The sequence below is a fragment of the Rissa tridactyla genome, chromosome 2, assembly GCF_028500815.1.
Source record: "Rissa tridactyla isolate bRisTri1 chromosome 2, bRisTri1.patW.cur.20221130, whole genome shotgun sequence".
NCBI classification, from domain to species: domain Eukaryota; kingdom Metazoa; phylum Chordata; class Aves; order Charadriiformes; family Laridae; genus Rissa; species Rissa tridactyla.
The window spans coordinates 48,317,112-48,344,194 of NC_071467.1; the positions used below are offsets into that span (position 1 = coordinate 48,317,112).

The following is a 27,083-nucleotide window of genomic DNA, read 5'->3' on the forward strand; positions in this document are numbered from 1 at the left end:
CCCCTGCCACCCCATGCAATAGGGAAAGAGGTACCCAGCCCTGCTCTGCCGCAGAAGTACATCTGCAGCTTTGCCTGCTTTGGTGTTTTTTTCCAGCTGTGGAAATAAAGACGTGGTGCAGTGAGGAGGATGGCATGGGCCACGGGTACCAACTACTGGAAAAACTTCTTTGTCCGTATCCTCTCGGACTGCAAAACCCAAGACCCTCTGGCACTCGGTACTGCCCGGGGAGTTGTCCTTCATGGCAGGCAGTCAGCAGAGAGTCGTGGACACGGCCACGCTCTGCGCGGCAGCACCTGCAGTTAAATAAGGTGCCCATTTTGGGAGCAGCTTTAAGTGTCTGTTCTGCATAGACTATATTGCCATCTACTTCCCTCTTGGGGTGGCGGTCCCAAGTTTGATTTTCAGCTGCCGGGGTGCTGAGCAATAGGGCGTGCTGGGGAGACTTGACCACCTGCAGTGCCGGCTCCTGAGGTGAGGCCACCCAGAGAAACTAGGAGCTGGAGACTGCAGCTCCGCTTTGTGTGGTTCAAGGGCCACAATGGCTATGTTCGCGCTGTGGTTTATCGGTGGAGACTCCCACCAGAGGGCCGGGGCACTGGGCATGGCTTATCTGGCAATCAGGGCCCTGCCCTGCATTAGTTTTTTATTCAGCAATTGCTGTCTCTGCAGGGAGAGCAAAACGCCCTGTTTCTCCTCATCCAGTCACCTCCCTCATCTGCTGTCCTTTTGCCTCTGGTGACTGCTGTCCTTTTCTCCCTTGACATCAAGCCACTCCTGGATCATGCCAAGAGCCCTTCCAGTCCGGTATTCCATCACCAGCAGTCACCATAAGGGGATGCCTAGGAAAGAGGGTCTTCCCACCAGGACTCTCGCCTATCGGCTTTTTCCAGCGCAGGAAGACATTTCTGTGTATTCAGTAACCCTCAATGGCTTCCTTTTCCATGCACTTGTGCCTTGAATGTGCACAAACTCTGTCATTCACGGCAGCTTTTGTAATGGAGCGTGTGCTTCAGCTGCAGGTGCGGACTGTGGGGGCAGGAGATGGGACATCCCAGGCTGTGAGAGGAGTGGATTCATGTCCCTCAAGGAACCGCCAAAAATCCTCAGTCCTTGGATTGATCCTCAGCTCTGCCCCCCACCACCCCCAGCAACGACACACGGCCCAGTGCCGGCCCCACCACCGGGCTCCAGCCGAGGTTGGTGTGGGCAGGGTTGGATATGCGTGCTTGGAAGCTGCTGTCCTTCAGCCACCTCCGTGCACGGCCTCTGGGCCGAAGCCTAACCAGGCCCAGGTGGACAGGAGCCATTTTTCCTGCTGTGCCAACAGAACCAGATCCCATAGAGGGGCCTGCCCTCTGCAGCTCGGGGTGCGCGATGCACACTGGGCACCTTCAGGACCTCAGGCACCGAGGCGCTCACCTTCCAAGCTTGTGTGCTTCAAGATGGGCTCACAAATGGCACCCGACTGGCACCGAGTCCCCAGGGGCCCTGTTCAGCCCAGCCTCACGTCCTCACACGCAAAAGGAGTTTGACACCAATATTTCCCCCCTTCCTGATTTTCAGCTAAGTTGGTTCAGATGGAGGAACGCATCTGAAAGCCTGCAGGGTGCCAGGCAGAGGGCAGCTTTCCTACCCACAAGGCAGGAAGAACAGATGGTTGTCACTGCCTTTGGAGCTTAAAGGCCACCAGGAGGGAGAAGGGGCCAGTAGAGGAGACAGCCAGAGCCACCAGCTCCACTACCACAGGGCAAGTAGAGGGAGTGATGCATTTTTGGGATGCCTCAAGGCCATAAACACTTACCATCACTCTCCTGGGGAGAGCAGCTGATTCACTTAACTTTTTAAAAACTGGCTTACTGCTGATAACGCCAACAAGCTTTAAGCCTTTGATGGTGGATGAGATGGTCAAATTCCCAGGAAAGAATGGAGCCTGGAAGAGATTGTCCTGTCTAGCAAAGTCTAGCTGGGCTCCAAGTATGTGCCAAGGCACGATGGAGGAAATAAATACTTTCTGGTGGGTGCTCAGGACAGGCGCTCCACTCGCCCTTCTGCTGGGGATGGCTGCACCCGTGTTGTGGCATGCTAGTTCATACTTCTGGAGTCTTGACGTACTCAGCGAGGATTCACAGGAAACATAAATCACACAAAAGCAGCACGGATACAGTCCCTGCCACACTGGTATTTCAGCAAAATTGCGCTTTGTTATTTTTAGATAAGAAAATGACAAACTTTTACTTTTGAAGTCAGAATGATAAGTGTCTAGGGCTAGTCCCTGTGTCAGGGTTATCTAGTGGTCAGATGCTAACCAGGCGTTTCCATTAGTTTGGGTCTGCACATTCCTCCCACCAGCCCCCATTATTTACAAAACACAGCTCCATTAGAAGCTACATATTTAATCTGATGGCTGTTCTGCCAGCATTAGCACATGCTGATAGCATCTCACGTCTTGATATAAGACTAAGCCAAATAATGGAGATATTCACTCTTAACGAATCTATTCAAATAGACTCTTCCGAGCACTAGCAAATCTGTGATAAAAGTTGTATATAAACAATGCACGGGGAAGTCAGGATGTCTTTGACACAGTCCTGACTCTTACATCCTCTTCTGGGTCTCAGTTTTAACAACTATAAAACTGAGACAGTATTTTATGCCCTGTGGTTTGTAATGAGCTCCAGAAGCGTGGACAGGATGCTGTTGTCTTGCATCAAGTTTTTACAAAATTTAGTGTGCTTAACCAACACTCCGAATTCACATTTTTTTCAGAATCTTTAAGTCAGCAGGACACCAACTTTTATTACACCTGTGTCTTTCAGATATTCCCTCAGGCTGTTTGGGAAATCCCAATCCTCATTCTACCTTTAAGTTTTTTATTTGCAGTAGGAAAATCAGTGTTTTCACCAGAGTAGCTGTGAAAAATGAAGAATAAAAAAACCCAAAAAAGAGGAGAGTTCTTTATTTTAAGATTGCATAAAACAACAGAAATACTCCATTAAAAGGTCAGAAATAAGTTCACTCCCTCTTACTGCGTGAAAAAGTGGTCGCCACTTAAAACTGCATGCTTGCTTAAAAGTAAATACATGTACTTTAAAAATGAAGTTTAAGAGAGAAATAACCAACAGGTCCAAGCAAGTGAGTAGTTTGATTTGCTTGGTAGTACTCCTCCACTCAATGTAAGGACCCATCTGTCAAGATGCACCCTACTGAGCATAGCCATAGCACCTACTTTTTCTTTATGTTTTTGAATCAACTTTTACATCCTTATGACTCAAATCAAATACACTGAAAACATGTCTAGTCAAAGGCAAAACGTATCAGTGGAAAAATGTAACATTGCAGCTGCAGGAAAACTCCAAGAGAGATGGAGACAACCAGAAAGCTCTGCAGGTGCATTGGCTTTGCATTCACTTATAACCAGCTTGCTAAAAAATACAGTACCGATACCTCGTCTAAAATACGTCCTTCTACCCTGAAAAAAAAGAGGAGTGCATGGCAGTTTTTACTCTATAAAATTAACTTTAAAATATTTCAAACTGCATACAAATAAATATTTACATATGCGTATCTACATGGTGCCAAACAGTGCAGTACTGTCTTCTGCTATTACCACATAAATTTCATGGAAAGAAAAGTAATTTTAAGTGTTGCTCAAGTACAGGTAGCTTTCTCTTGTCTTGTTAAGAGCTAAGGAAAGCTGCCATTATAGGGCAGCACACAGCCCACCCAGGCTCTGGTACTGCAGCCTGCAGAACCTCACACACACCCCAGGCTGCTTTTCTGTGCTTGTATCTGTGAGTTCACAGACACAACTGAAATCACTTAGTTAACTGCACTTGTAAATCAGATCCTACAAATGTCTAAGGGCCATAAACCTCGCTAGCAAAGCCACTGACTGAATCTCTGGCTCTACAGCTAAGGTGAGTTTCGCCTGTTTCTCATACATTATTAAAGGACCAATGAGGAGCCAGTGAAAAATCTATATGATGCAAATGCTTACTTGGTCATGTCAGCCTAGACCCACACCAAGTAATGGAATTTTTACATCAAGGTACCAAACAAAATTGCGGTCCTCAGCTTTTTTGCTACTTGCTCTCTTTAACCCCTGTGCTAACGTGCAAGTATCGATTGCTTAAGGTACAAACACTGATAACCCGAAATTGTGACATCCCTCCAGGAGATCAACACACTGCTGCCCTGAGGATGTACTGGCTCTGGTGGCTTGGGCTTCTCAGACAGGAGATTTCTTATCAATTCACCAAGGTGCAGAGATCTGCAGCTCAGAGGAGTTGCCCTGGCCCACAAATAATAGACGGCAAACATGCCATGAGAAACTGATGCCCCTTATGGGGGACTTCAGCAGACACACTGAGCAGCTCTTCAGAAAACTGAACTTGTGCTTTGTATGCTACTATCCATCACTACATTTTAATATTTTTTTTTCTGCTTTCCCATAATTATGCAGCTGTGCTTATGTGGTATTATTACACTAACTGAATAATAAAAAGCAATTACAAAAACAGCAAACAAGGAACAAAAATGAATGTATTTCCCACAGCTTTCCACTTCAAAAGCATCGCTGCCAATGTTATGTAAGAACTGCAGCAGACTTCCTTACTCACTCCGTGGTCACAATACATATTTATAAAAACTACCACAAGCGAGTCCATGTCATTCTGAAAGCTCCAGCAAATTCATGTCTCAAGAACAAGCCCAAGGCGAGACACATGCAGACACAAGGGTGCCAGACACAGTCACCCCTGCAAGGAGCCAGGCTATGAGCAAGTGTACTGCACCGTGCTGTACTTGGTGACCCTGGAAGACTTGCTCAGCGTGGTGCTGGCAGGAGGTGGCCCCTCTAAGATGGAGCCTGCCTGGTTAAGCACAGAGTCTGCGATCAACACATGCTCTTGCCTTCTTGAGTCGGCACTCGCTGCCTGTTCGGCTCTGCTCTGCATTCCCGAGGCTGTCACCACCCTTTCGTTCACCACCATGTTGTGCCCCTCTGCCAAAGTGGGGGAGCTGAGAGAGCCCTGCTCTGCAGCAGGCACAAGCACTCTCTCCCGCTCCCTCACCACGACGTACTGGGAGTCGGGGAGATCCTGAACCATCAGGGCTCCTGCTCCAGTGCCCTCCGACTTCACCATCCTCTCCGTAACCACCACGTTACTTCTGTGTGGCAAATCGGGGACTTCCACCATCCCCTGCAAGCTTGACGCAGGTGCCAGCACTCTCTCTGTCACCACTATGTTCTCCTTAAACTGGGGGTCTAGAAAGACAGCTGCCGAGCGGGCGGGAGCCCCCGCTGAGTAAGATGTTTCTGTCATGGTGAAATTAGTCTCTGCACGGGCTGTGGGAAGGTGCTGGGTGTCATGCTGCCCAGAGTGGGATGCAAAGGTTGTTTCCGTGATCACCTCCTTGGACATCGTGGCTTCTCCTGCGCCACCACCCATGTGCACCGTTGAGGTGGGCTGGAAGCAGCTGCCCGAGGCAAAGGCTTGTTCCGAGCTGGAAACATTTTGCTCATCTAAGAACCGCGACTTTGCTTCATTAAGACCAAAACCCAATTCATTTCTGGAGCTACTGTCTTTCATGCTGATGTGTCTCCCTATGCATATTTCTGCTAGAGTCTTAAATTTGTCTCCTAAATCATCAAGAAAGTGGTCGTCAAGATCACCCTCAATAAAGCTGCAGCAGCCGATGGAGCCGTGGGGAGAGCCTGACTCTCCCTGGGAATAAACCAGGAGACAGTCGTTTGCAGCTTGGGCTTCATCTTCACCCGCAAAAGAGACAGCTTTCTACAGACAGAAAACAAAAAAAGCAAGCAACATTTCATTAATGTCAGCTCTAAACTTAATGAATCTGAAAATAAGGAACACTTGGTCAAAAAGGTCAAAATGAAAAAAAAAAAACAACCTTAACTGAACCCACAGAAACCATCAACTAACCAAGGGCAGTACCTAAAAGTGCTTTTTGCTTTTTTGAATTTAGTCTGAACTCGACAGCACACTTGATGAGAAGAAAAACATGAAATTAAATTGAAAACGTTGACTACTATCACCACCTGCTACTACTCCTACCAGGAACTGTGCCATTTGTGATACTGCTCCATCCTTACAATCAGATTGCTTTTATTTTGGGGTTCAACTGAATGGCCTTCAACTGTAACTAAGCATTTGTGGGAGAGTGCCAAAACCATGCCCGAGAGTACCCTAACATTTAAACATACGTTTAATGAGTACATGCTGACATGTCATCACCTGCCGCAGCCCTTTTCACTAGCATAACCTGCAGGATCACACCCAAGGAGCCCAACAGCAAACAAATCACCAAGTTAAATGGCTTGATAAGTATGGGAACATAGTGCAGTATATAAATTTTTAGGCTGTATGCAGGCCGCTTTGCAACAAGGAGGGCTCACGGCATCTGACTACTGTGCTTCCGGGACCAACTCAGTTTGAAAGCAGCACCTGCAATGGAGTTGCTGCCAGTGCCAGCACAAGTATCTGTGTACATGCTTGTACCAGCTCCAGTTCCAGCAGTGAAGACAGACGAATCCTCTGGGCGTGCTGAACCAGCTTTACCTAATACGGTTGATGGCTTGTGCTCAGAACCACTTTTCTGCCACATTTGAAGTTCTGGAGCGCATATTAGCTCAGGCAGCTGTGTAATGTGGTATATATCCAGACCCAAATTGACTCTGTATGTTTATCTGCATTTGATCCTGGAAGTAGGCACATTACCTGAAATGCTTCTACAAAAATTAGCACACATCTGAAACTATGTTGTTTGGTTACTTGTCTGTGTTGGGTTTTTTTGTTTGTTTGTTTGTTTTCCCTTCCTATAATCTGAGATAGTCTGGCCTCTCAGAAGTTGCAAAGGCTACTCTAGTATGACTTTACAAAGCCCTCCTGCAGGACTTCAGCAGGCAGCTATGCTTAAAGTATGTCTTAATATTAGGAAGCGCAAAGAGCAGAAGGAAAGTAGAATTGCTACTGTTACATCTGTTCACACAGAAGAGCAGTAGTTAAAGTACTCAGGAGACATACAAGTGTCTTAAGCTCAAATCCTTCCCTGGCCTGTGGTGGTGATTCAAAGCTGTACAGCTACTCCCCTGCAGAACCCCATCATCTGCCAGCTGTAGGGCGTGAAGATGTTTTATTTGTACGGGTAATGGACAATCTGTAACTCTCTGCCATATGGAAGTGAAAATTCCACTATAAGGAGCTCACCAGCATACGGACTAATGATGTGCATTATGCAAAGAGGAATAGCTGCAATGGGTAGGAATAGCTTATTAGTCAATGGTTAGGTCAGCAAAAAAAAAAAAAACAAAAAAAAAAAACAGAAAGGGGATTGCAACATGTGCCTCACACTTCTGATAAGCAGCTCTTTACCCAGGCCATTGGGCGAAGAGACAAGTCCAGCACCGCTTATTTCATCAGCTACTTTGAAAATGCAGACCCACCCTCTACCATTTGACATCTATGGCTTATCTTTCAAAAACCTGCTCCATCACAAAGTCTGTAGCTGTGACTCATGATGAGTCATAGGTACCTCCCTTCAGGCCAGTTTAATGTGCTTAAATCCCTGAGATTTATATCACACAGTCTTTCTCATGGCTTCTTCCTGGGCAAGTGACTCCCTGGTCATTGCTGAATATTCTGGATCCCATTCCCAAGTACCTCCTTCGAGAGAAGGGTCTCATTGTGGGAGACCTTGTAAGCACCCAGTGGTACAAGACTGAGCATTGTGATGCTCTAAGTCCTACACATGAGCCTAATCCAAAAATCCTTAATGCCCTCAACTCCACATGCACACAACACTGGCCATTGTATCAGGACTGCTCATATATACGTATCTGCCCATCTGTGTTTGTAGTAACATGAATAGCATTTCACAACGCTAAGTGTAAATATCAAAATACAGTTATTCGCGGGTCATATGCTTACATCATTGAAGTAGTCTCTTAAAAACTCTTCATTCATGGCTCCTGCTGCTCCCACCGCGACTCCTCCTCCAGCCACCACTGTCTTGCCTTCTACACCCGCCATGCCTCCAGCCATTCCAGCTGCCATGGCTCCATATTCAGCACCAGAAAGGAGATGTCTTTGCTCTTCCCACCTTTCCCTGCTAATCGTGTTGCGATGCTCTCCTACGTGAGAGGCCGAGCTGCCTCCTCCTGCCGCAGTTTCCTCTCCACTCATTCCTGCTGCTGCTGCTGCTGCTGCTGTTGCCGCTCCTGCTGCTGCTGCTCCTGCTCCACTGGTTGCTCCTCTCAAGTTCCCCAATGCAGTGGATGGGATGAGGCTTAGCACCGGCTACATGAATAACACAAATTACGATGTGACATGAAAGCTGCGCTGTCTAGCACACTGAACTCACCAAACCAGCAGCGGGGCTGGGTGGGACCTGGGAGTGTGCTGTCTTATGACTTGTTTGAATTCGCACTTAATACATGTTGCTGCAAACAGCCTCCTGAAACAGGGTGCAGCTTCCACAACTGTGTTCCCAAGGAGGATCATGGAAATGTTTCTATAGATCATTGTTTTCTTGAAGCTGAACGGGTTGGGACAAAGCGGGGGAAAAAAAAAAAAACAAAAAAACCACCACCAAAAAAACCCCAAACCACTACCAAAAAAAGGGCTTGCAAAACTCCAGGGAGCTCAGCTATTCCAAGACAGACTCTGTCCAGCTTTCCCCAGACACAAAGTTGGCGAGTGTGCACTGCCTGCTGCTTCTATGGTGCTGCCTGGCCCTTTCTTCTTTTCTAACAGTCTGGCTTCCCTGTTAATTGTCTTTTATCAAGAATTTGGTGTAAGCATTGGCCCTATATCAAAGTCTTTTACCTTACTTCCGTTTCCTTGTTATTATGCAAAAGCATGCCAGTGTGATGCCCTTTTTTTTTTAAAAAAAAAAAAAAAACAAACCCTGGGTTTTGTAGCATAACAAGAAAGGGCAAACTTCTCTTCGCATTCACTGTTTCCCCTACAGATTTGCAATTTTTTCTGCTTTTTTAAAAAAAAAAAAAAAAAAAGAATTTACTTTCAGGCAGCAAACACACAGGGAAGTAATTTAAAATGCAACCTAAAACTTTAAACTAGAAGCTAAACTTTATAATCTATTATAAACTTTATAATCTATTATGTTGCTGCTTTACCATGCTCCCAAAGGGACACAGAACATTCCAGGCTTGCAAATGCTTCACTCTTTACAGCATCAATGCTTTCCCCACACTCCTATCTCCTACTCAGATAGCATCAACATTTGCTTGATTTCTTCCCCTTACTTTGGGACTTAAAACATGATGGCTGGTGTTTCTAGAGCTGCAGGTGGAATTCATCTTCCATTAATCCTTCACTGAGCCTCACAGGGTTAATTTTAATTAATGTTTGTGTGTGGTTTCACAGCCCTGAAACACCAGCCGTAATGTGGAAGAGATGCCAAGTGCCCAACTGAACACTTGGATAGAAATGAAAAATGAATGCTATTAGGGATACATGCCTTCTCCTCGGGAGCTGCCCCTTCGCTGTTCCACTGACGCAACATCGCTTCGCTGTAGTCTGGTATCGCAGCAAATCCCTTCGCTCCTGAGCCGCAGGGACACAGCAGCAGTAACAGCGGAAGAACTACAGGGAAGTACGAGTTTGCCATTAACTATGTGATGATTAGTGTCAAAGCATGCTGACAGCCAGTATCCAAGTGTGGTCAGCTCTCATATCGAAATGTATCTTTAGTGACCTAGTGATCAGCATAAGAGTTGATAAAGACTGAATACACTCCCAAATATTCAAGGTATTTCCTAGAAACATAGGCCAGGATGGTTTCCTAGACAGTAAACTGACAATTAACCTGTCAGGGCCTCAATCCTGCAGATGACCATGCATATACCACATATATAGCTACACTTCTATCAAAGATCTCATTTATCAAAACCAAGCCCTAAATATCACCATACCACCTCAGCATTTCTAACCCTTCCTGTTCTTTTACTACTAGGTAACGACATGGCATCATGTAAATTCCACCTCACCACTCCTGTGACATGTCTAGAGCGTTGCCTGGGGAACTCAAAACAATACAGTTTCAGGAACAGAGTGTATTCACGTGGCATGAACTTTGTAGCTAGACTGCTACTAGTACAAGCAATAAACTGTTGCTATTTAAATGCAGCACTGGCACACATGGCCATGCCCTGACTACAACCATTCTTCTCTTATTTTCAAGTTTCTATTTTGTCTTATCAAAGAACAACGTCATGTGCTGCTCAGAGCAAGGCACCAAGACCTGGGTCTGCAGTGAGGGAGAAGAGCGTGGAGACCGCGCTGCGGTTTGAGTGGGAGGAGTTAGGGTTCACATGGGGAGGCGTGGGAAGGACCGAAAGGATTCCTTACCGCTTCCCCACCTGTTATTTACAGCGCCATAAACAAATATTAAAGTTGTGCATATTAATTTTAAAATGCACAGCTTGAAATCCTTTGAGGGTGAAATGCTAACGTTACCAAAATTAGTTGGGGATCTGCCATGACTTCACACAGACCACGAGTTTACACAGAATATATCAGGATGATAAAACCTGGGAACCGGACTGTTTCTTTCCTGATGCCTTACAGACCATAGTTACTGTGCTTCTGAGATAATATGAAACAATTACTTACGCAGCAAAAGTAAAAATGCCAAGATGATCAGTGCAACTGCTCCTGGTCCCAGACCCACTGAGTTAGCGCCGGTAATTTTCTCTCTGCATACACCGTCATCCGCACACTTACAAACAGTCAGTTGCAGAGACTGTGGCTGAGCACAGCTGAACCCTTGGTAATCCTTTATTAGGATGGGAACTTCAGTTCTGCCCAGCTTCAGGTTTTGTGGTACCAGCTGTACACTGGTGCCTGAGGCAGAAGCGGGAGGTTAAAGAAAAAGAAGAGACAAACATGAAATGAGCGGAGATAAAGTTGACTCCTGTAAACTAAGGGAAATTAAAACTTCACAGGCTCCCAACAAGCCCCCTCCAGTTAAGTCCAGCCAATGCGATGGAATTAAGTTTAATTACCTGCTGCTCCAGCATTACTTTTATCAATTAATTCATGCTGGTAACAAAGCAGCCATGCTCACTTGCAGCCTCGGATAACCGTGAAGAGTTTCACACCAGCAGAGACTTATCATGGAAGACAGCCCAATCACCTATATAACATTAACCTTCATGTCATCCAGATAGCCAAAGGCCGAATTCACCATCTTCAGTCTTTAGGAGATTAATCTGTTGTAGACCACAGGCAGAGACTGAGGAGCCAACATACCACCTGCTCCTGTGGCCATGTCATGTCAAGGACAAAGCTAGGCAAGAGATGCTCAGATGACATTTCCAGCTAGGGAAGGCCACCCTATTTGGAAAAGCTGTGATCTCTACAATTACTGCTAGTCTAGCTGCAAGCAGGGCAAGGAAAACTAAGAAGATTCCTTCTTGGTCCTAATCCTGGCCATTAGGAAGACTCTGCTGAACGCTTTGCTGCAGGATTACAGAGGACAGAATATTTTGTCTGAGAAGAAAAAAGTGTTTACTGGTGCCTTCAATCTACCAGATCTACCTTTAATCTAATGCCTCTACCAGAAGCATTTCCTTCAAGCACTTCCCCAGCTTATATGAACAGAAACATAAGAAGATAAATGCTCATCTCATTTTTAAATACTCATTAAAATTATTTATGATTTCTGACCTATTTTTGTTCCTACTGTGCCGGACAATCTTAGACAGGCTACACTGAATTTCCCCTCTTCAAGGTCCGCTGTGCAGACAGATTTATTTATTTATTTATTTGTAAATTAGAGCAACTGAAGCCAATAACACAACCACATCTCCAAGCTCAGTTTTAACAAAAAGCATCCTCCATTATTGCATGCTTGTTGTGGGAAGATGAGAATGGCTTGATCCCAGCATTACCCATGGAATCCTGGTCACCACATACAGGTCATCAAGCTAGGAAAAGATGGTACAACTGAGGGAAAGCGACAGGCTCCAGAAGACACGACTATGCTTTTACAGCCATTAGAGAGAAGGGAGCAGAATGTGAGTGATGTGTCTTCATGCCTGACTCCATATATATGAGTTTTTTGGCCTGGATCAGCCAAACTGTCAGTTTGACTGAAATCAACAAATTACGGCGCTAGGACTCCAAAGAACTGAAAGTAATTAAAAACATATTTTCTTACCATTTCTGGATGCAATCAGCCATTTTTTCGCTGTTCCTTCTGGCTCATCGATAACAGTAAAGCTGAAGGGATCACTGTTTGGGTAACCATCCAGATCATTGGCTGTAATATCAACTAATTTTGCATCTGAACACACAGTCTGCACAGGGTTCACAATAACTGGGCAGTTATCATTCTCATCTTTAACTTGAATAACGACTGTGCCAGTGACCGTTTTCTTAGGAAAATCTAAGATTTTAAAACATGACAAGTTAAATTAATTTGAAAAATGAAAAAATTTTGTCTTAAAATAAAAAAACTTAATGTTTTCCAAAACACAAACATTGCTGAAATAAGTTAAAAGAGCTCTCCTTGGAGCTTATGGAAGCAGTATTTCATTCCTAATGTTAATAAACGTATTAACAAAGTTCTTCTGAAGGCAAGCTGGTTTACTATTTTAACTTAAAAAAATAACATTTCCTGTGTATGATTACACAGTAACACATACACAGATTATAAAAGGAGAATTCTAATTGGATAGACAAGAAGTTCAAGGAGTCTTTCTTGCTTAGCATTCAAGAAAACTCAGTATTCTGAAGTCTGTCAATTAGCATACTGAGATACTGGCAATTTCCACCTTGATAAGGGATGCTCACATCAGACTTGGTCTTTGCAAAACCTTTACAAAAACTTCACCTCCATCTAGTCAAAGAAGAGAAACAGGCACCTTGGGAACCCATTCCAAGGTTCATCCTATTTCAATGAGTTGCCTGCGTCTCTCCTCCAAATACAGAGCCTATGGGAAACGGCACTAACTTTTAGGCAGTTAAAGACAGGGAGGTTATACCAACTATAGCTGCAGAAAGGCAGACTAAACCCTAAACAAACCAATTAGCATGAAAACAAAACCCTCTCAACTTACCAGTAGTTACGCCCAACATGGTGATAGTGTAGGTACCGTTTACTACATGAGCCGATTCGTAATCGAGGTTTTTGGCAAGTCGGATTTCACCTGTGACTGAGTCTATTGTGATCCAGTTTGCTGGGTCTCTTCCTTTTACGTATCTGATTAAAATTACATATCAAGACGTACACATTTATAATGAGGAAAAGAACCATTAGCAGAAAAAGCAGCTTGACAGTATGTTTACTCTTCATTTAAAGCAGAGGCCAAATCCCTAGGTCTGACGCTCCTGCCATTGGAAGTGGTTTCAGCTATAAACCTAGCATTATAAACCCAACCTGAATGTTCAAACTTGCTTTTCCCTCTAGAGCCAGGACTGAGGGGTGAAGCATTATTAAAAACAGACTTGGGGAGCTAGACTGGAGCAGGAGAGGGAGCTGTGCTGCCAGTCATCGTCCTCTTCCCCTCCATCCCTGCTCCCAGCCAAAGCTGAGCAGCAGCCACACAGGAAAGACTGTATTACAGGTGTCGGGGAGAGGGGTCCACCACTGGGTATGGACCTCTGTTGGTATGCACCATTTGTAAAAGCCACGGTGGTGGATCAACAACATTTTAGCTGAAGAGCTAGGATTCAAAAGCGAAACACACATACGCACATGCAGACGTTATCTACTTTACACCCTTTCTGTCCAATTGATAGATGTTTCTGCAGATGATGAAGTCAGACGAGTAAGTCTACTCTCAAAAGTAGACAGGCATGACAGTGTGCAAGCAGAGACAATGTCAGCACAAACACTCACGTCTCGCCGCATATGACCAAACAAGTAGGATTTGCAAGTCTGCTATTTTCTGCATAATAGAATATTGGAGATGATGAGGTTGTTTTAGGTGTGAACTATGTGCCTCTGAGTATTTCAGTTCAGTATACACATTTTTACAGTAAGATGTGATTTCTGACTTATTCAGTTATGATGTTATAAAAAGATTCTTACATAATGCGCTCTGCTGTTTTTCCAGTGTCTTCATCATAGGCTTGATACTGTCCAATAACCTGTTTTATCTGCAGTTTCTCACTTGCTTCAATAATTTTTGTGCCTCCGGGGAATACAGGACCTTCCCGCACATTAATCACTTTAATTTTGATTGGAATTGTTTGTGCTTTATAACTGTATTTAATTGACTTGTGGAACTCTGCTTTGTTTGTAACAACAATGCCCAAGTTTAGGCTTTGCATTTGTTCATAATCCAGTTCCTAGAGTAATTAAAAAAAAAAAAAAATCACTCAAAATTTGACAGAATCTGTATCTAGAGAATATTCATAGAGTTAATATTTAAATAATAATGTAGCATTCTTATTTAAATAATAAGGATGCTCCAGTGCAAAGAAGAACTGTTGGTTAACATGTTACTCTCAATACATAATGCTTCAATACTTCAAGATTAAGGAAGATTACTCTTCTTATTTTTAATGGATGACACCATATATATGTCTTCATAGTACTGAATTTAAACTAATTTAAGGTAGGTGGCAATCAGCCCTACCCATATATTCTGCCTTTACTTTTAGTGAATCAGTGCTCAGTATTACTTGGCCCAATTTTATTTTATTTTAAGACCAATTCATTTACTTAATAATGCTTATCAATTTTTTACAGTTATCAGTTTTCAGATAAGGAAACCAAAGCAAGAGAAAAAAAAAAAGATACTTAGGGCACTATGCATCATCAGTTCTTGTGGACTAAAGGAGAGTGACATTCATAAGATAGGAATCTCAATTTACAGAAATATTTTCACAGTTTTGAAATAGCCTGTAGCCCATGGCTCATGGAGTAGGTGTTGCCTGCAATGTTATCTGTCACCATGGGAAATAAAGAAATATAAACTGAGACCAGCAAGGAGAGCAAAAATATGGGAAAGTTTGCAGCAAACATGTTAACACTGTTGCCCAATGACAAGGAAAGTCTGGGGACTTCTGCCCCACTAGATATATTTGAGATCACACAGAATGTAAATGTCAAACCTGGACAAAGTTATTTTGCACAGAATTATTGAATACACCAACGGAAAAAAGTGTCCACCATGTAAATTTACAGTTTACATACTGATGAATATAAATAATTTGTATGTCAACTTAAAAGGCATAAATTATTCTAATATTTTAAAAAGGACTCTAAATAATATACTAACCTTCACAAGAGTCAAAATGCCTTCATTTGTTTGGTTATCTGTTACTATACGAAAAAACCCATCTTCATTACCAGAAACAAATGAAAAGTTTGCTAGCCAGTTATCAGAAAACTGTTCATCTTTGTCAAACACTTTTATTCGCAGAATTTCCACATTTGCTCTGTTTTCTTCAATGCTTCCTTCAAACTGCAATCAAAAAATACCCTTCTTTAAAAAGATATCATGATTTACCTCATTTCACCAGTGCAAGAAAGTTTGCACAACCTTGTATTAAGCAAAGGAATACTGGCAGGTGTAGGAATATGCCAAATATTGTGATAAATGTACTTACTGAACTGCTTTCAACCACCGGCAGATTGTCATTGACATCCAAAATCTTGATTTCTAAAGAACATGTTGCAGCATTCCCACCTAATTCACCATCACGGTCTTTTGCTTCCACCACCAATGAATAACTACTTTGTGTCTGCCATGGTAAGAAAAAAGTGTTTGAACTGGGCTAAATTTTCTTTCTCTGCTGTATTATCTCTACTACATTTTGGTAATCCCTCTTGTGGTCAATTATAACTTCTTTTCTCTTTAGCTAGTAGTAAATTTCACACGCAGCTACCTTGACTGGCTCTGAGTAGAACTGAGGCTTTGAAAAGGATTTGGGACTTTTGCATCTCCCCGACAGAGTTAGACTGTACTTACATGGCAAATCAAAAACTTTCAGTGGCCATAAACAGGGAACAGGACCAGCAACACCTGCATGTCAGGACAGGGCTAGAGGCAGAGGTGTTGCCCTCAGCCACAGAGCTAACATCCAGATCACCATCTGCTGGCCAGGGAAAATTCATGCAAGCACAGGTAAAGTTGCTAGTAATCCGTGGCTTTCAAAGCTGTTTCACAGCAGCACCCACCCTAACTTTTTGCACTGTGATTTGCGCAGCAGGCTACAAAAATCTAGATGCAGTCAGCAGCTTCGCAGATGGTGATCTGGGCTGCCTTTGCCACATGCTCTCCAGCACAGAGAAATGATCCCTCACTTCATGTAACTGCTGCCCTGGCTGCATGGGAGGGACTGAAAGCAACAGCTGGTGCTGTGCTAGAAAGGTGACAGGGGGAACACAGCCTTGATCCCACCACACCCCGCTCCCTCAGTTCCTGAAAAACACACATCAACCAGACAAGGCTTTAATCCTAAGGGAGGGGAAGGAAGAGGGCGAGCTCTCCAGCACGGCAGGTAGAGCTGAAAGTGACACAACCAGCATCAGAAGACCACTGTTAACAGATAAAAAATGGGAGGGTTTTTTTTTTACCTCTCTGTCAAGGTTTATTTTTGCTACTCGAACCTCGCCAGTATCCTTATCCATACTGAATGCATCACTAGGGCTCTGGGAAACGATCCTGAAAGCAATTTTGGAATTTAGGTTATTTGGCTCATCTGCATCTGTTGCATTTATCCTCATTACAATTGTACCTGGAAAAAAGCAAACAAAATATAGTATGTTTACACTGCCATGCACTGCCAGGTATTTTTACTGCATGTAATGTCACAAACTAAGAGACTGTTGTCAGATGCACCGCACAATTTTTTGATGCTCTTGTGTTTTTTTTTTTTTTTTTTTTTTTAATGAACAGAGCTGAATAAGAACTCCTAAGATCCAACTACTTGTTAACAGTATATCCTCTAGCAAACAAAAAGATTGTATCTGCACACCTGTAACTCATAGAATTCAATGCACCAGAATCACAGAGCAGGCTGAATTCGCTCAAAAATTCTGACAGAAAACTGTAAGTATCATACAGAGAAGAAAGAAAAAGTTTTTGAACAACAGGCTGCATTTCCCTTGCAACATTATTCCAAAGGGAGCACTACTAACTCCTCTACTTGAGCGTTATTAAAATAATTGCTCTGTATTGACGCCCTCCAACAGCTTCACTCAAAATCCATGGTGGTCCTCATGGTGCAACCCCCTTATAACTCACAGCACAGGATTTTGTCCTCTGGAAAGGGGTGTACCTGAGCACCCAGTGCCCAAGTTTGAACATTAGCTGGAATTCAGGCAAAGAAGCCATTAACCATATGGCTGCTACTGACTTGAAAGAGAGCTGAAGGAACTCAATACTTCAACTGAAGCAGATGGTCAGTAAGTTCCATAGAGGAAGTGTTGTCCTCCGTTGCCTTTATGTGGCTGCTTTCCCTTCATCACACCACACAACTTAGCCCTGAATAAAAATTCGCATTCACACATGGGTAACCTGGCCTATGCAAACAAGAGAATGCTGCAGATATGCTCCTGCAAAGAGTATATTCACTTGTGCCCTCGCACGTGTGGGGAAAAGCTAAATGAAAAAAAAAAAATTAAAAATAATGTTACCTGTTTCACTTAATTCTTCAATTGAACCAACAAAAACTTCATGTGAAAACACCGGAGAATTGTCATTTATATCCACAATTTTAATTGGGAGGTCTATTGGTTCTTCCACTTTTGCTCCAGACTTATCTAGTGCATGACCTCTGAGCTGAAATAATACAGAGAGAAACAACAAGCAAATACAATGAGTGACTGTAATATATATATAAATGCATATGCAAAATAGAAATATACAGAAATATAAATAATAAATATAAGATATTTATAAGCACATATAATATACATAAAACATATATAATATACTTATAAATATAAGCATACATACACACACCAATACCTAGAAACTGGATTAAAACTAATTGAGGCAAACACATTTGAACAAAATAAAAAATGGATAGGAGGGCACCTATAAGGAAAAAGTTATGATTCAACTTACAAGTAGCATTGGAGTCTTTTCTCTGTCAACCCTTCCTGTTATGTTCAGGTCTCCAGTCCTTCCATTGATAACAAATAATCCATAAGGGGGTTCTGTTACTCCTTGACCAGATATAGTATAAGTTACCACTACCCCTGCAGCTTCAAGATCAGAATGTATCTAGCAGGAATATAACAGATTGAATAGCGTTTGGTAAATAAAACCACGTTTTAAAAATGCATAGAAAATATTTTTGCTATTTTTGTAATTAACAAACAAAAAGAAATATTAAAAGTATTTTCCCGCACTCCTTTGAGCATGGAGATGTTTACAGGAATGCAGGAAAACCTGCATGTTCTGTTTGAGGATCTGCTGCAGGGAGGTAAGTAACACAACAGGCAGTGCAACAGTTGGGATCTGTGGAGCGGAGAGGTCCGTGGGAGAAGAAAATTCGGAATGCTTGGAGGAAGACAGTGGGATAGGATACAAATGCAAGGAAAAGCTGGAGAACCACTGCGACAAGGTGAAAAGCTGGAGTGAGGGAAGAAGGAAACTGGCTGATCAAACACACGGGGGTAAATAAAACGCGGAGAAAGACCAAGGGGTGGGGGGTGGGGGGGGAGAGTCTGGAACGAGTTGAGTGGGAGAGGTTGAAGTTAATTGAGTAAAGCCTGGAAATAAAATATGACAACTTTTTAAGGGAGATTAGACCTAAGCAAGCGACTGTGACCAGGACTGAGGAAGTGACAAGGTGCAGGAAAAAAGGTCAGACCTGGAGAGGAACAGGTAGAAGAGGCTGCATAGACTAGAAATCATACCCTTCCTCTGCTGTCAGCAAATATGTGAAACATCTGGAAAAACACGTGTGTTACGCCAACATCACCAGACGGTAACAGCCTGCTGTCATCTACAGTTACTTTATAGGCTGAAGTGACAGGTGTGGTGAATTCAGGTTTCAACACCAGTGCTGAACCAAATGCATGTAATTCTTGCACAAAGGATAGCACCTTGGTTATTTTTAGCTCTGTTTCATAAAAAAAGTAGGCATACATAATCATGCTTCATGTACACCCTTCTGCCCAATCACCACCAGCGGTTTTGGGACCCGCTTGCCAAGTTCAACCACAGCTGCCTAGGGGTGGTGGAGTGAAAAAACTCAAAGATACTGCATTCACAACAATTTTATGAAAACTGGTGGCTGGGTAAAGGTGAAAGACTGAGGCAAATCAGTCTGCAAGAGCAACCCATCTGCTGAAGGAAGGAAACAGAAGGATATCTGTTTCTTCAATCTTCAACCGACATTCAATAGCCCTTTAAAATTCAAGAAATGTTTGTGCATGCATTTAGGGCAGCCACATCCTTATTTTACATTTTCATCTCTATTTTAATGTGAATTCTGTATTTTTCTCTTGTCTGGGCTTACTCTAGCGATTGGATTCTTATAGGAATTATCCTCCTCTTCCCGTATGAAAGCTGGAGGGACCGTCCATTCTCGCTTCTGCCTGAACAGGCTGTTGGGGTGAGCCAGCACACCACTCCTGTCATTTCGATTATAAACCTGTGAAAAAAGAAGGCTGGATGTCAGCACTATATTTAGCCATTTCATATGTGTGCTATATTGCTGTTGTAGACCAGACTTCTGCATCACTTCTGCTCTTTCAGTAGCTAGTAACTTTGGAATCATGGAGCAGTGTTAACTTTCCAAGCCACAATCTAAGAGCTATACATTCCTCAAGCTGTTTGAAGAGGAAAACTACACCAGTCTTTTCATCAAGACAGTAAGACAGCACCACTATTTTTGCCATGTTACCCTGTTAGCCATCCCACCAACACTGCCTCATACTCAGCCTTCTCTCTGAAACTCAACACATGAAGCAGGAGGCCTCTAATCAACCCATCCACTGTCTCTACCATTCTTGCTCAACCACCCCTTGTTCTCGCTCTGCATGAGACCCTTCATCCTTCTGTCCGGCTTGGTCCCTACTGTGTCTCCTGGCTTCTAGCTTAACATCTGGAAATGTTTCCACAATTAACATCTCCCATAAAATAGCAGTTGATTTCATTCACAGAGAGTTAAAAAAAAAACCAACAAAACATATCTACAAGATTAATATTTTAGAAGAAGTTTCTCAAAGTTGAGCATCACTCAGTTTGATGGATGTAGGAATCTATTCACTTCATCTTTCATTTCATTATTCATTACTCAGCTTTCACGTTTCAGAAAACAGTAAAACAAGGTATTTATCCACTGATGTAAAGCACGCCTTTGACACTTGCTCTTTGCTCAGAGAACCCTTCTTCAGGCACTGATAAAGAAAAGTTGTTTTACATTATTTCCTACCTTCACGTAGAGTCCATTTCCATAATTCAAGCAGATCTGCAATGGAATTTACGATAATCATTATTAATTTTCTGTCACTTCAGCAGTACTAAAATCTAACTGACATAACCTTCCCCATAAGAACAGCAAAGACATAAGGAAGAGGGCATCTGACCTCTATCAATTAATATTTACTGTTTACCCATAACAGCTTCTGAAAAATTTACCCATAACCATTCACATAAAAGATACACACTATAATTATATAGTTTTGCAATTTTCTCCCAGCAGGAAACAGATAATAAGCAATTAATCATTTTTTACCCAATATATACAACTTTATTGTCATTTTTAAACAACCATTTTTTTAGTGCTGAATAATGCTTCAGTATTCCGAAACAATAGGATTTTTCCATTGATTGAAGGTAAGTCTCGGTTGCCAGCAGCATCCTGGAGAAGCTCCCTCTTCTGGCTAAATCATGCATTATGCAGGCTGTGGTGGGTTACCAACCACAACAAGAGAATAAAAAAGGTTAAATAACGTTTAAAAGCAAAGACTATTCAAAACATCTGCTGAAGTGTACAGGGCAGAAGCAGCTCTTTACTTAGCGCCTTGCTGGGAGGATAAATGGCATACATGCATACCTTACTTACAAAAGGCTGAGACACATGCATGCCAACAAGCAAACCATGCTTGCTCTGACAAAACCTTACATGCCAACATCCAGCATTGGGACTGCCCACCTCTTCATGCACCAGCATAGCCCGGGACAGTTACACATGCCCTTAAACACCTCAGTTAGGTGCCTCATCCCAGCTGGAAGCAACTGGAGCCTCAGCCAAATTACCAGAGACCCTGTGTTCACACCCACTCTCCAGGCACCAAAGACTCCGCAGGTAACAAAAACCCTCAAACAGTGCAACAACGTACGCATTGGGAAAAAAACAGTAACAAGAAGTAGGTTATTACAACCTGTGAAACCAACAAATAGAGCTTTTGAGCTTTGTATAGGCAGAGAAGAGAATACTTTTATTGTTCTCAGAACTATTACATCTACCTACCTGTTGCATCTTAAGTGATTTTTTTTTTTTTTTTTTTTTTAATACACCAATGCCTAAGGGAAAGCAGGCACAGAAAAGGTGATTTCCTACTGAAATAAATCAGGGAGTATTTCTTTATATGCTCTTTGACTCTCTTCTAGACTGCTGACTGGGCTCTCCCTATTCATACCTCTGACTCAGCCTTGATTGCTGTATCGATGACAGCTTTTTTTTTTTTTTAAAAAGAAAAAAAAGATGTTATCTCTTTCCCACACAATACAACAATGAGGTGGACGATGTTGAGCAATGCAGCAGACTGCTGTTTCGACTTGCACAACAAAACTGTCTTTCAAATGGCAATTTTTGAAATGTATATATTCTGAAGACAAAAATCAGCAAGCACTAAATTCCCTAATGGACACGCGTTGTGAGGGCTACAGGATCTTACACCTTAGACCAAGTTGTTTTCATGAAGATTCTTAATTTTTTTTATTAGTTAGATGGATTTTTAAAATTTATTTTTATGATTAATGAGATTGTACCAGCAAGAGTGGCAGGGGAATTTTGGTTTTCCAACAACAGTCAAGGTTTTCCAACAGAAGCTGCAACCCTTTTGGAAGGTGAATAGTTGTCAAGATGCCATTGTGAACATCCTTGTTTGTTATTACTGGTAAACTGAAGGGAAAGTGTTTCTGTCTCAATACTGAATGGAACTAAGAGGCACAAGGTCAGAAGTTTCCTTGTATTGGAAACCTGACAACCGCAGTATAAACAAAAGCATCTGAAGTTCAAGAATAAGCAGGTCTGTCACCGAGATGCATATCAAGAAGGTGGAGAAAATTACATCAGTCATTAAGATAAAGAAAAGTAAAAATCTTTTTGTTTGCTTAGTAGCAAAGCAGCCTCAAAACACTGTTTTATTGCTAAAACAATAAAAAATACTTCTGCTTTTGTATTTTTCAATCTATAGTCTACAGGGAATCCCTTAAGGGACTTCTAAGATATCTACAAAAGGTGTTGAAGAATGCCATTTTATTTATGAGATGCATAAATAGGTATGGAACAAATATATAAAGGGATCCTGCACTTCACTGGAAATTTGTAAAGGATCCAAATATTTTAGAAAGGAGAAAAGCAGTTTTCTATGATTTTTTCTTCAAGAAAAAGTGAAAAATCACATATCCAAAAGGTGTTGAGTTCTTAATTCCACCCACCCCCCCCGCCTTTTTTTTTAGTATCCTAGAGCTGCCTTCTATTAAACAGCTTAATAAGAGTAGGAAAGCCCTGCCTGTCATTTGATGTGGCTCATGGCCTTGGCACAAAACCCAGACATTTACTGATGACATCTGTTGATGACACAGAGCTGAGAAGGCATTTTCAGAAGATAACTGTATGGTTACAGAAAATGAGGTGGAAAACCTGAGGCCTGAAGTAATAGAAATGGAATGAAAGACTACAGAAAAGTAGCAGGAGTAGGCAAGAGGGCAGGGGAAAGAAGGGAGTGACTGCCATGTATAGGGAGCACAAGGCTGCTCTTGCCCAAGTCCACGTTCATGTGGATCAGGAAGCGACTAAAGGACCTTGCACCTCCTGTGAGTCAGTTTGCTGTCCAAGATGACAGACAAGTGAAGATCTTCCACAGTTAGAGAAGCAGGCTGAAGGGACCATCCAAGGTTATCCAACAGTTCATCTCCCAGCCCTGGGGCAGGATGAGCTGCTCCTACGTGCTTCCTGACAACTGTTTAACCTGTTCTTAAAAATGAGTGATGGAGGTCCCACAGCCTCGCTAGCTAACCTAAGGTGGTGCCTAGATAGGCTTACAGATGGGAAGTCTTTGATAATTTTTATCCTCGTTTTATCATCCTAATTTTTAGCTCTTTGCAAGTTGATCATATTGCTGTTTGGATAAGATTCAGTTTCAGATTAAGGCGTGCAAATTTACATGTCTAAATGAATGCTAAGTGCCTAAACTTCCGTTATAATCAACAGAAATATAGCCAATACAGACAAAGACATCAGAGAACAGTTCAACTTGCCGCAAAGCCAGCTCACATCTATTTCTCTCTGGGCTCCACTGACTGTAGCTACGTCTAGTTTGTAAACCCAATACGAGAGGATCTGCAGAGCAAAGCAGTCGCTGCTGAGAACCCAGCGCTACACAACCCACGCTTTGTGGTTTTTCAGAATAGAATTAGCCTGGTCCCGCAGACCAAACACCCATGAGCAGACGGATGCATCTCCCAACGCAGTTTCACCCAGGAGGGATCAGATTCACACACTCTGGAGATTGCTTCGAAAGCACAATTTGATCCAACCAAATAGGTGCACTCTGCATCCACTGCATCTCCATTTACCGTAACAGAAACTCAAACACCTGTATTGAGATCTCTTAACCTCAAACCAAATCTCCCTCTTTGCCATGCTGATAATGCTCTCATTGTACAGTGGAATTCCCTTTTCTTCACAATTATCCTTCATACATCTGAAAACTTACCCTGCATCTTACCCACTTTCTTTTCTCAGTTCCCAGTTCTGAAAGCTCACTTCGAGAATCATAAAAAAGGATTTCCTGAATTTAGACAGCATTTTTTGCTTTCCTCTAGTATCTCCTGGGTGGATTCATTTTATTCTGAAGTATGGTGTCCCAAGTAATACACCCCTTTAATTCAATAGGATTAAATAGATTTAATTCAATACTAGATCTTATGTATTTCTCACCTGCCTGCTTTCATATCTCACCATAGTGCTGGTTTTTCCTGCCTTTTTTGGAACAATATTAAGTTGCTGAATCAATGAACAGATGCTTATAAATATTTTTACCGTATTTCAGCATGTTACTGGCAATGGAAGCTAGGCTGCTTTGAATTACCTCACCTGTGTTCTTTCTAAAACTAAGCATCGTGTTTGGTTTTTTTTTTTTTTTAATTTAACTTGTTTCTATGAATTTTGAAAAGCAATTGCTACCAGCTCTCACATTACAATAGTGATCTAATGTATTTTGGACTGAATTTCACTATACCCAGTTTGAGTCTGACATCTCAAACGTCAAGGAAGTACAATGTGAGAAGACATTCAGAGAAAAATAAGTTTTGTTACTCGCGTGGTAAGATTCATGCATCTCTGTTGACTCTTCTTTCACTCAAATGTAGGAAGTGTTTTAAGACTTCCTCTTTTGAAGATGTGATGTCCACCCCCTTCAGAAATGACCGAGAAACCTCCCAGGCTAATAATCCTCACCAGCCGTGCCCGCCTGGCAGGCCCACAGCTCTGGGTGTGTGTCCTGGACACACGCCCACGTCGAGCCCAACCCCACAGGTGCACTACCATCCGGCATGCCTGGACATCCCTGGAAAAGGGTTGGAGGCAGGGACATAGGGAAAGCTGCTGTGACCTCTGCCAGGTACCCAGGGATGACGATACAGGGATGCAGCCCGCAGGCAGGGAGCGAGTGCATACAATCAAGAGGTACTTCCAGGAAAAACAGGGAGAGGAAGAACTTATAGTTCTCGATGCTTCCAAGGTAGAAGACACCTTGGGAAAACACTACTTTTAGACTGGTTTTGTTTTTCAGTAGTTTCTTAAAGTTTTGAAGTCATTAGTGCCATTCTTACATGTCATAAGATATAAATGACCCTAATCTGATGCTCTCAAACAAGCAACTACACTTCCTGCCACATGAATGGCTTTGTCCAGATAGGGGAAAAAACCCAAACCAAAACCCTAAAGAGACAAAAAAAGGCAAAACCCAGCAGCGTCTCTCTCTCTTCTGACAGTAACCAACTATAAAGCAGCTTCACTTGCTCTAATATTCTATCTGACAACGAGGCATTTAGGAACTGAACTGAGTTAATAGACCATACCCCGCCCCAGCTTTAGCTGAGACTAAGAAAAATAATTTTCCTCTTTTCTTCACGCAAAACCAACAGCATGCTGAGCCAGTGCAAGCCCACCAAAACAGACAGCAGCGTGGCTTCAGCTATTACAGAAAGAATTGGTGAAAACTTTTGTACAAGTAGCACTCTGCGTGTTTTATATTGCTCTTTTGGGCAAAACAAGGATAAAACATTTTCCAACTAAACCATAACTCCCAGCTTGCTCCAAAGAACAGGGTTAACCATTGCTGTCTGATTTATGGCCACCCACAAGTAAAAGTTCTCAGGCAACAGGTCACCAGTCAACAAACCTGATTTTGCAGGATCTAAAGCTTGGGGACCAAGGTGACAATTGACAGCACCTGCCAGCCTGACCCTGCAACAAGCCATTCCTGAACCCTGTCCGGCTCCTTGGCAGCTCCCCTGCGCAGCCCATGGCCTGGCCTCCACCCTTGCCTTTGTCTGGGCGGCGGCAGCGGCAGCCACCCGGCTTCCGCAGGCATTTTGCCAGCCTGGAAAGGTGAAAAGCTAAAGAGCAACACGACAGATATGAAGGAGAGCTTCCTGTAAAACCTCTCGAAACGGCTAGAAAGCATCGGTCCAAATCAAACAAGCCTGGCACTCTGGTCTCGGTTTGTCTTGGAATACTCCATGCTTTTAAGTCTGGAATGGTATTTCATAGGGTGGAAGGTCTTAAAGGTTGAATGTAAAAAAGGTTGAGTAAAAAAAGAGTGAGGGCAGGGAAAGAGAAAGCCTGGAGTGTTGTGGATTGTTGAGAATTTGGTATCACTTCTCTACGGCAATAAGGATCTCCATTAAATCATACTTTAAGATCCACGTTCCCTCCTGGCACTATTCCTTCGAAAAGGTAATGCAATTCATTAATACAGATAATATGTTGAACACGAAGCCGGCAGCAATGTGAACCCCACCCATTCGAGATACCGTTCTTACCGGGTTTTTCTCCCTCCACCCGCTTTCAGGCGGCAGACGGCGATTGCTTTTACCTGTTTTCCAAGGAAAGGGAGAACCCCCGTCCCCAGCCAGGGGCAGCCGGCGGCGGGCGGGCAGCCCAGCCCCGACGGGGACCGCTCTCCTCCGCGGGGCTCATCCGCGGCTCCCTCAGCTCTCCTCGGCCGAGCAGCGCCTTCCCCCCGACACCCGGTACCGGGAGACCCTCCCCTCCTCAGTCGGGGCCCGGACTCACCAGCAGCACCAGCAGCCGCCCCGCCGCGGTGGGGCCCCTCGACATGGCCGCCGTCTCAACCGGGGTCACCTCCTCGGGCCTCCCGCCGGGAGAAATGGAGGCGGCCCGCCGAGAGGGGGAAAAGTAGCCGCGGGTGGGTGGAGTGTGGCGGGCGGGGAGCCGCGCCGGGAAGGGAAGGGGCAGGTGGCGCCTGGCCCGCCCTGGCCCCGGCCCGGCCCGGCCCAGCCCAGCCCGCGGCTGGGAGTCCCGGCCACCGCCCCGCCGAGCCCCGCCCGCGGGAGCCCGCCGAGGGCCCGTCGGGCGCCCACCGCCGCCATTTCACCCAGAGCTTTCAAAGATTAGTTTTTATTCCCCTCTTCCCCGCTCCGGTAAAGCGAGCTGGAACGTGTAGGAGGCGTGCAAAGCTACTGCCACAACAAAACGATTAATTTACAGATTGATGGGGGGGGGGAGGAATACAGTCTCGAAGGGAAAATAGAATTGTGAGTTATTTTACCCTAACTTTCCCCGTAATCTTTTTAAGGCGCTCCGAGCCGTATCCTTCCTGCCGTTATCTGGCAGAGATGTCTCCTGGATACACCTGATTAATTG

The 27,083-nt window shown here is 43.5% G+C and overlaps 1 protein-coding gene across 1 annotated transcript; it reads right to left on the minus strand.

Moving 5' to 3' along the window:
• Nucleotides 1-3,063: 3,063 nt before the first annotated feature.
• DSG2 (desmoglein 2) lies at nucleotides 3,064-26,679 on the minus strand. Its single transcript, XM_054193323.1, has 15 exons — nucleotides 26,493-26,679; nucleotides 20,394-20,429; nucleotides 19,476-19,610; nucleotides 18,074-18,232; nucleotides 17,641-17,785; nucleotides 16,579-16,739; nucleotides 15,609-15,743; nucleotides 15,278-15,463; nucleotides 14,083-14,342; nucleotides 13,109-13,251; nucleotides 12,208-12,435; nucleotides 10,659-10,889; nucleotides 9,505-9,629; nucleotides 7,953-8,321; nucleotides 3,064-5,798 (listed from the first exon to the last, which is right to left on the minus strand). Exons 1-15 carry the CDS (start codon nucleotides 26,535-26,537, stop codon nucleotides 4,776-4,778), a joined length of 3,381 nt encoding a protein of 1,126 aa, XP_054049298.1. The 5' UTR covers nucleotides 26,538-26,679; the 3' UTR covers nucleotides 3,064-4,775.
• Between the last annotated feature and the right edge of the window lie 404 nt (nucleotides 26,680-27,083).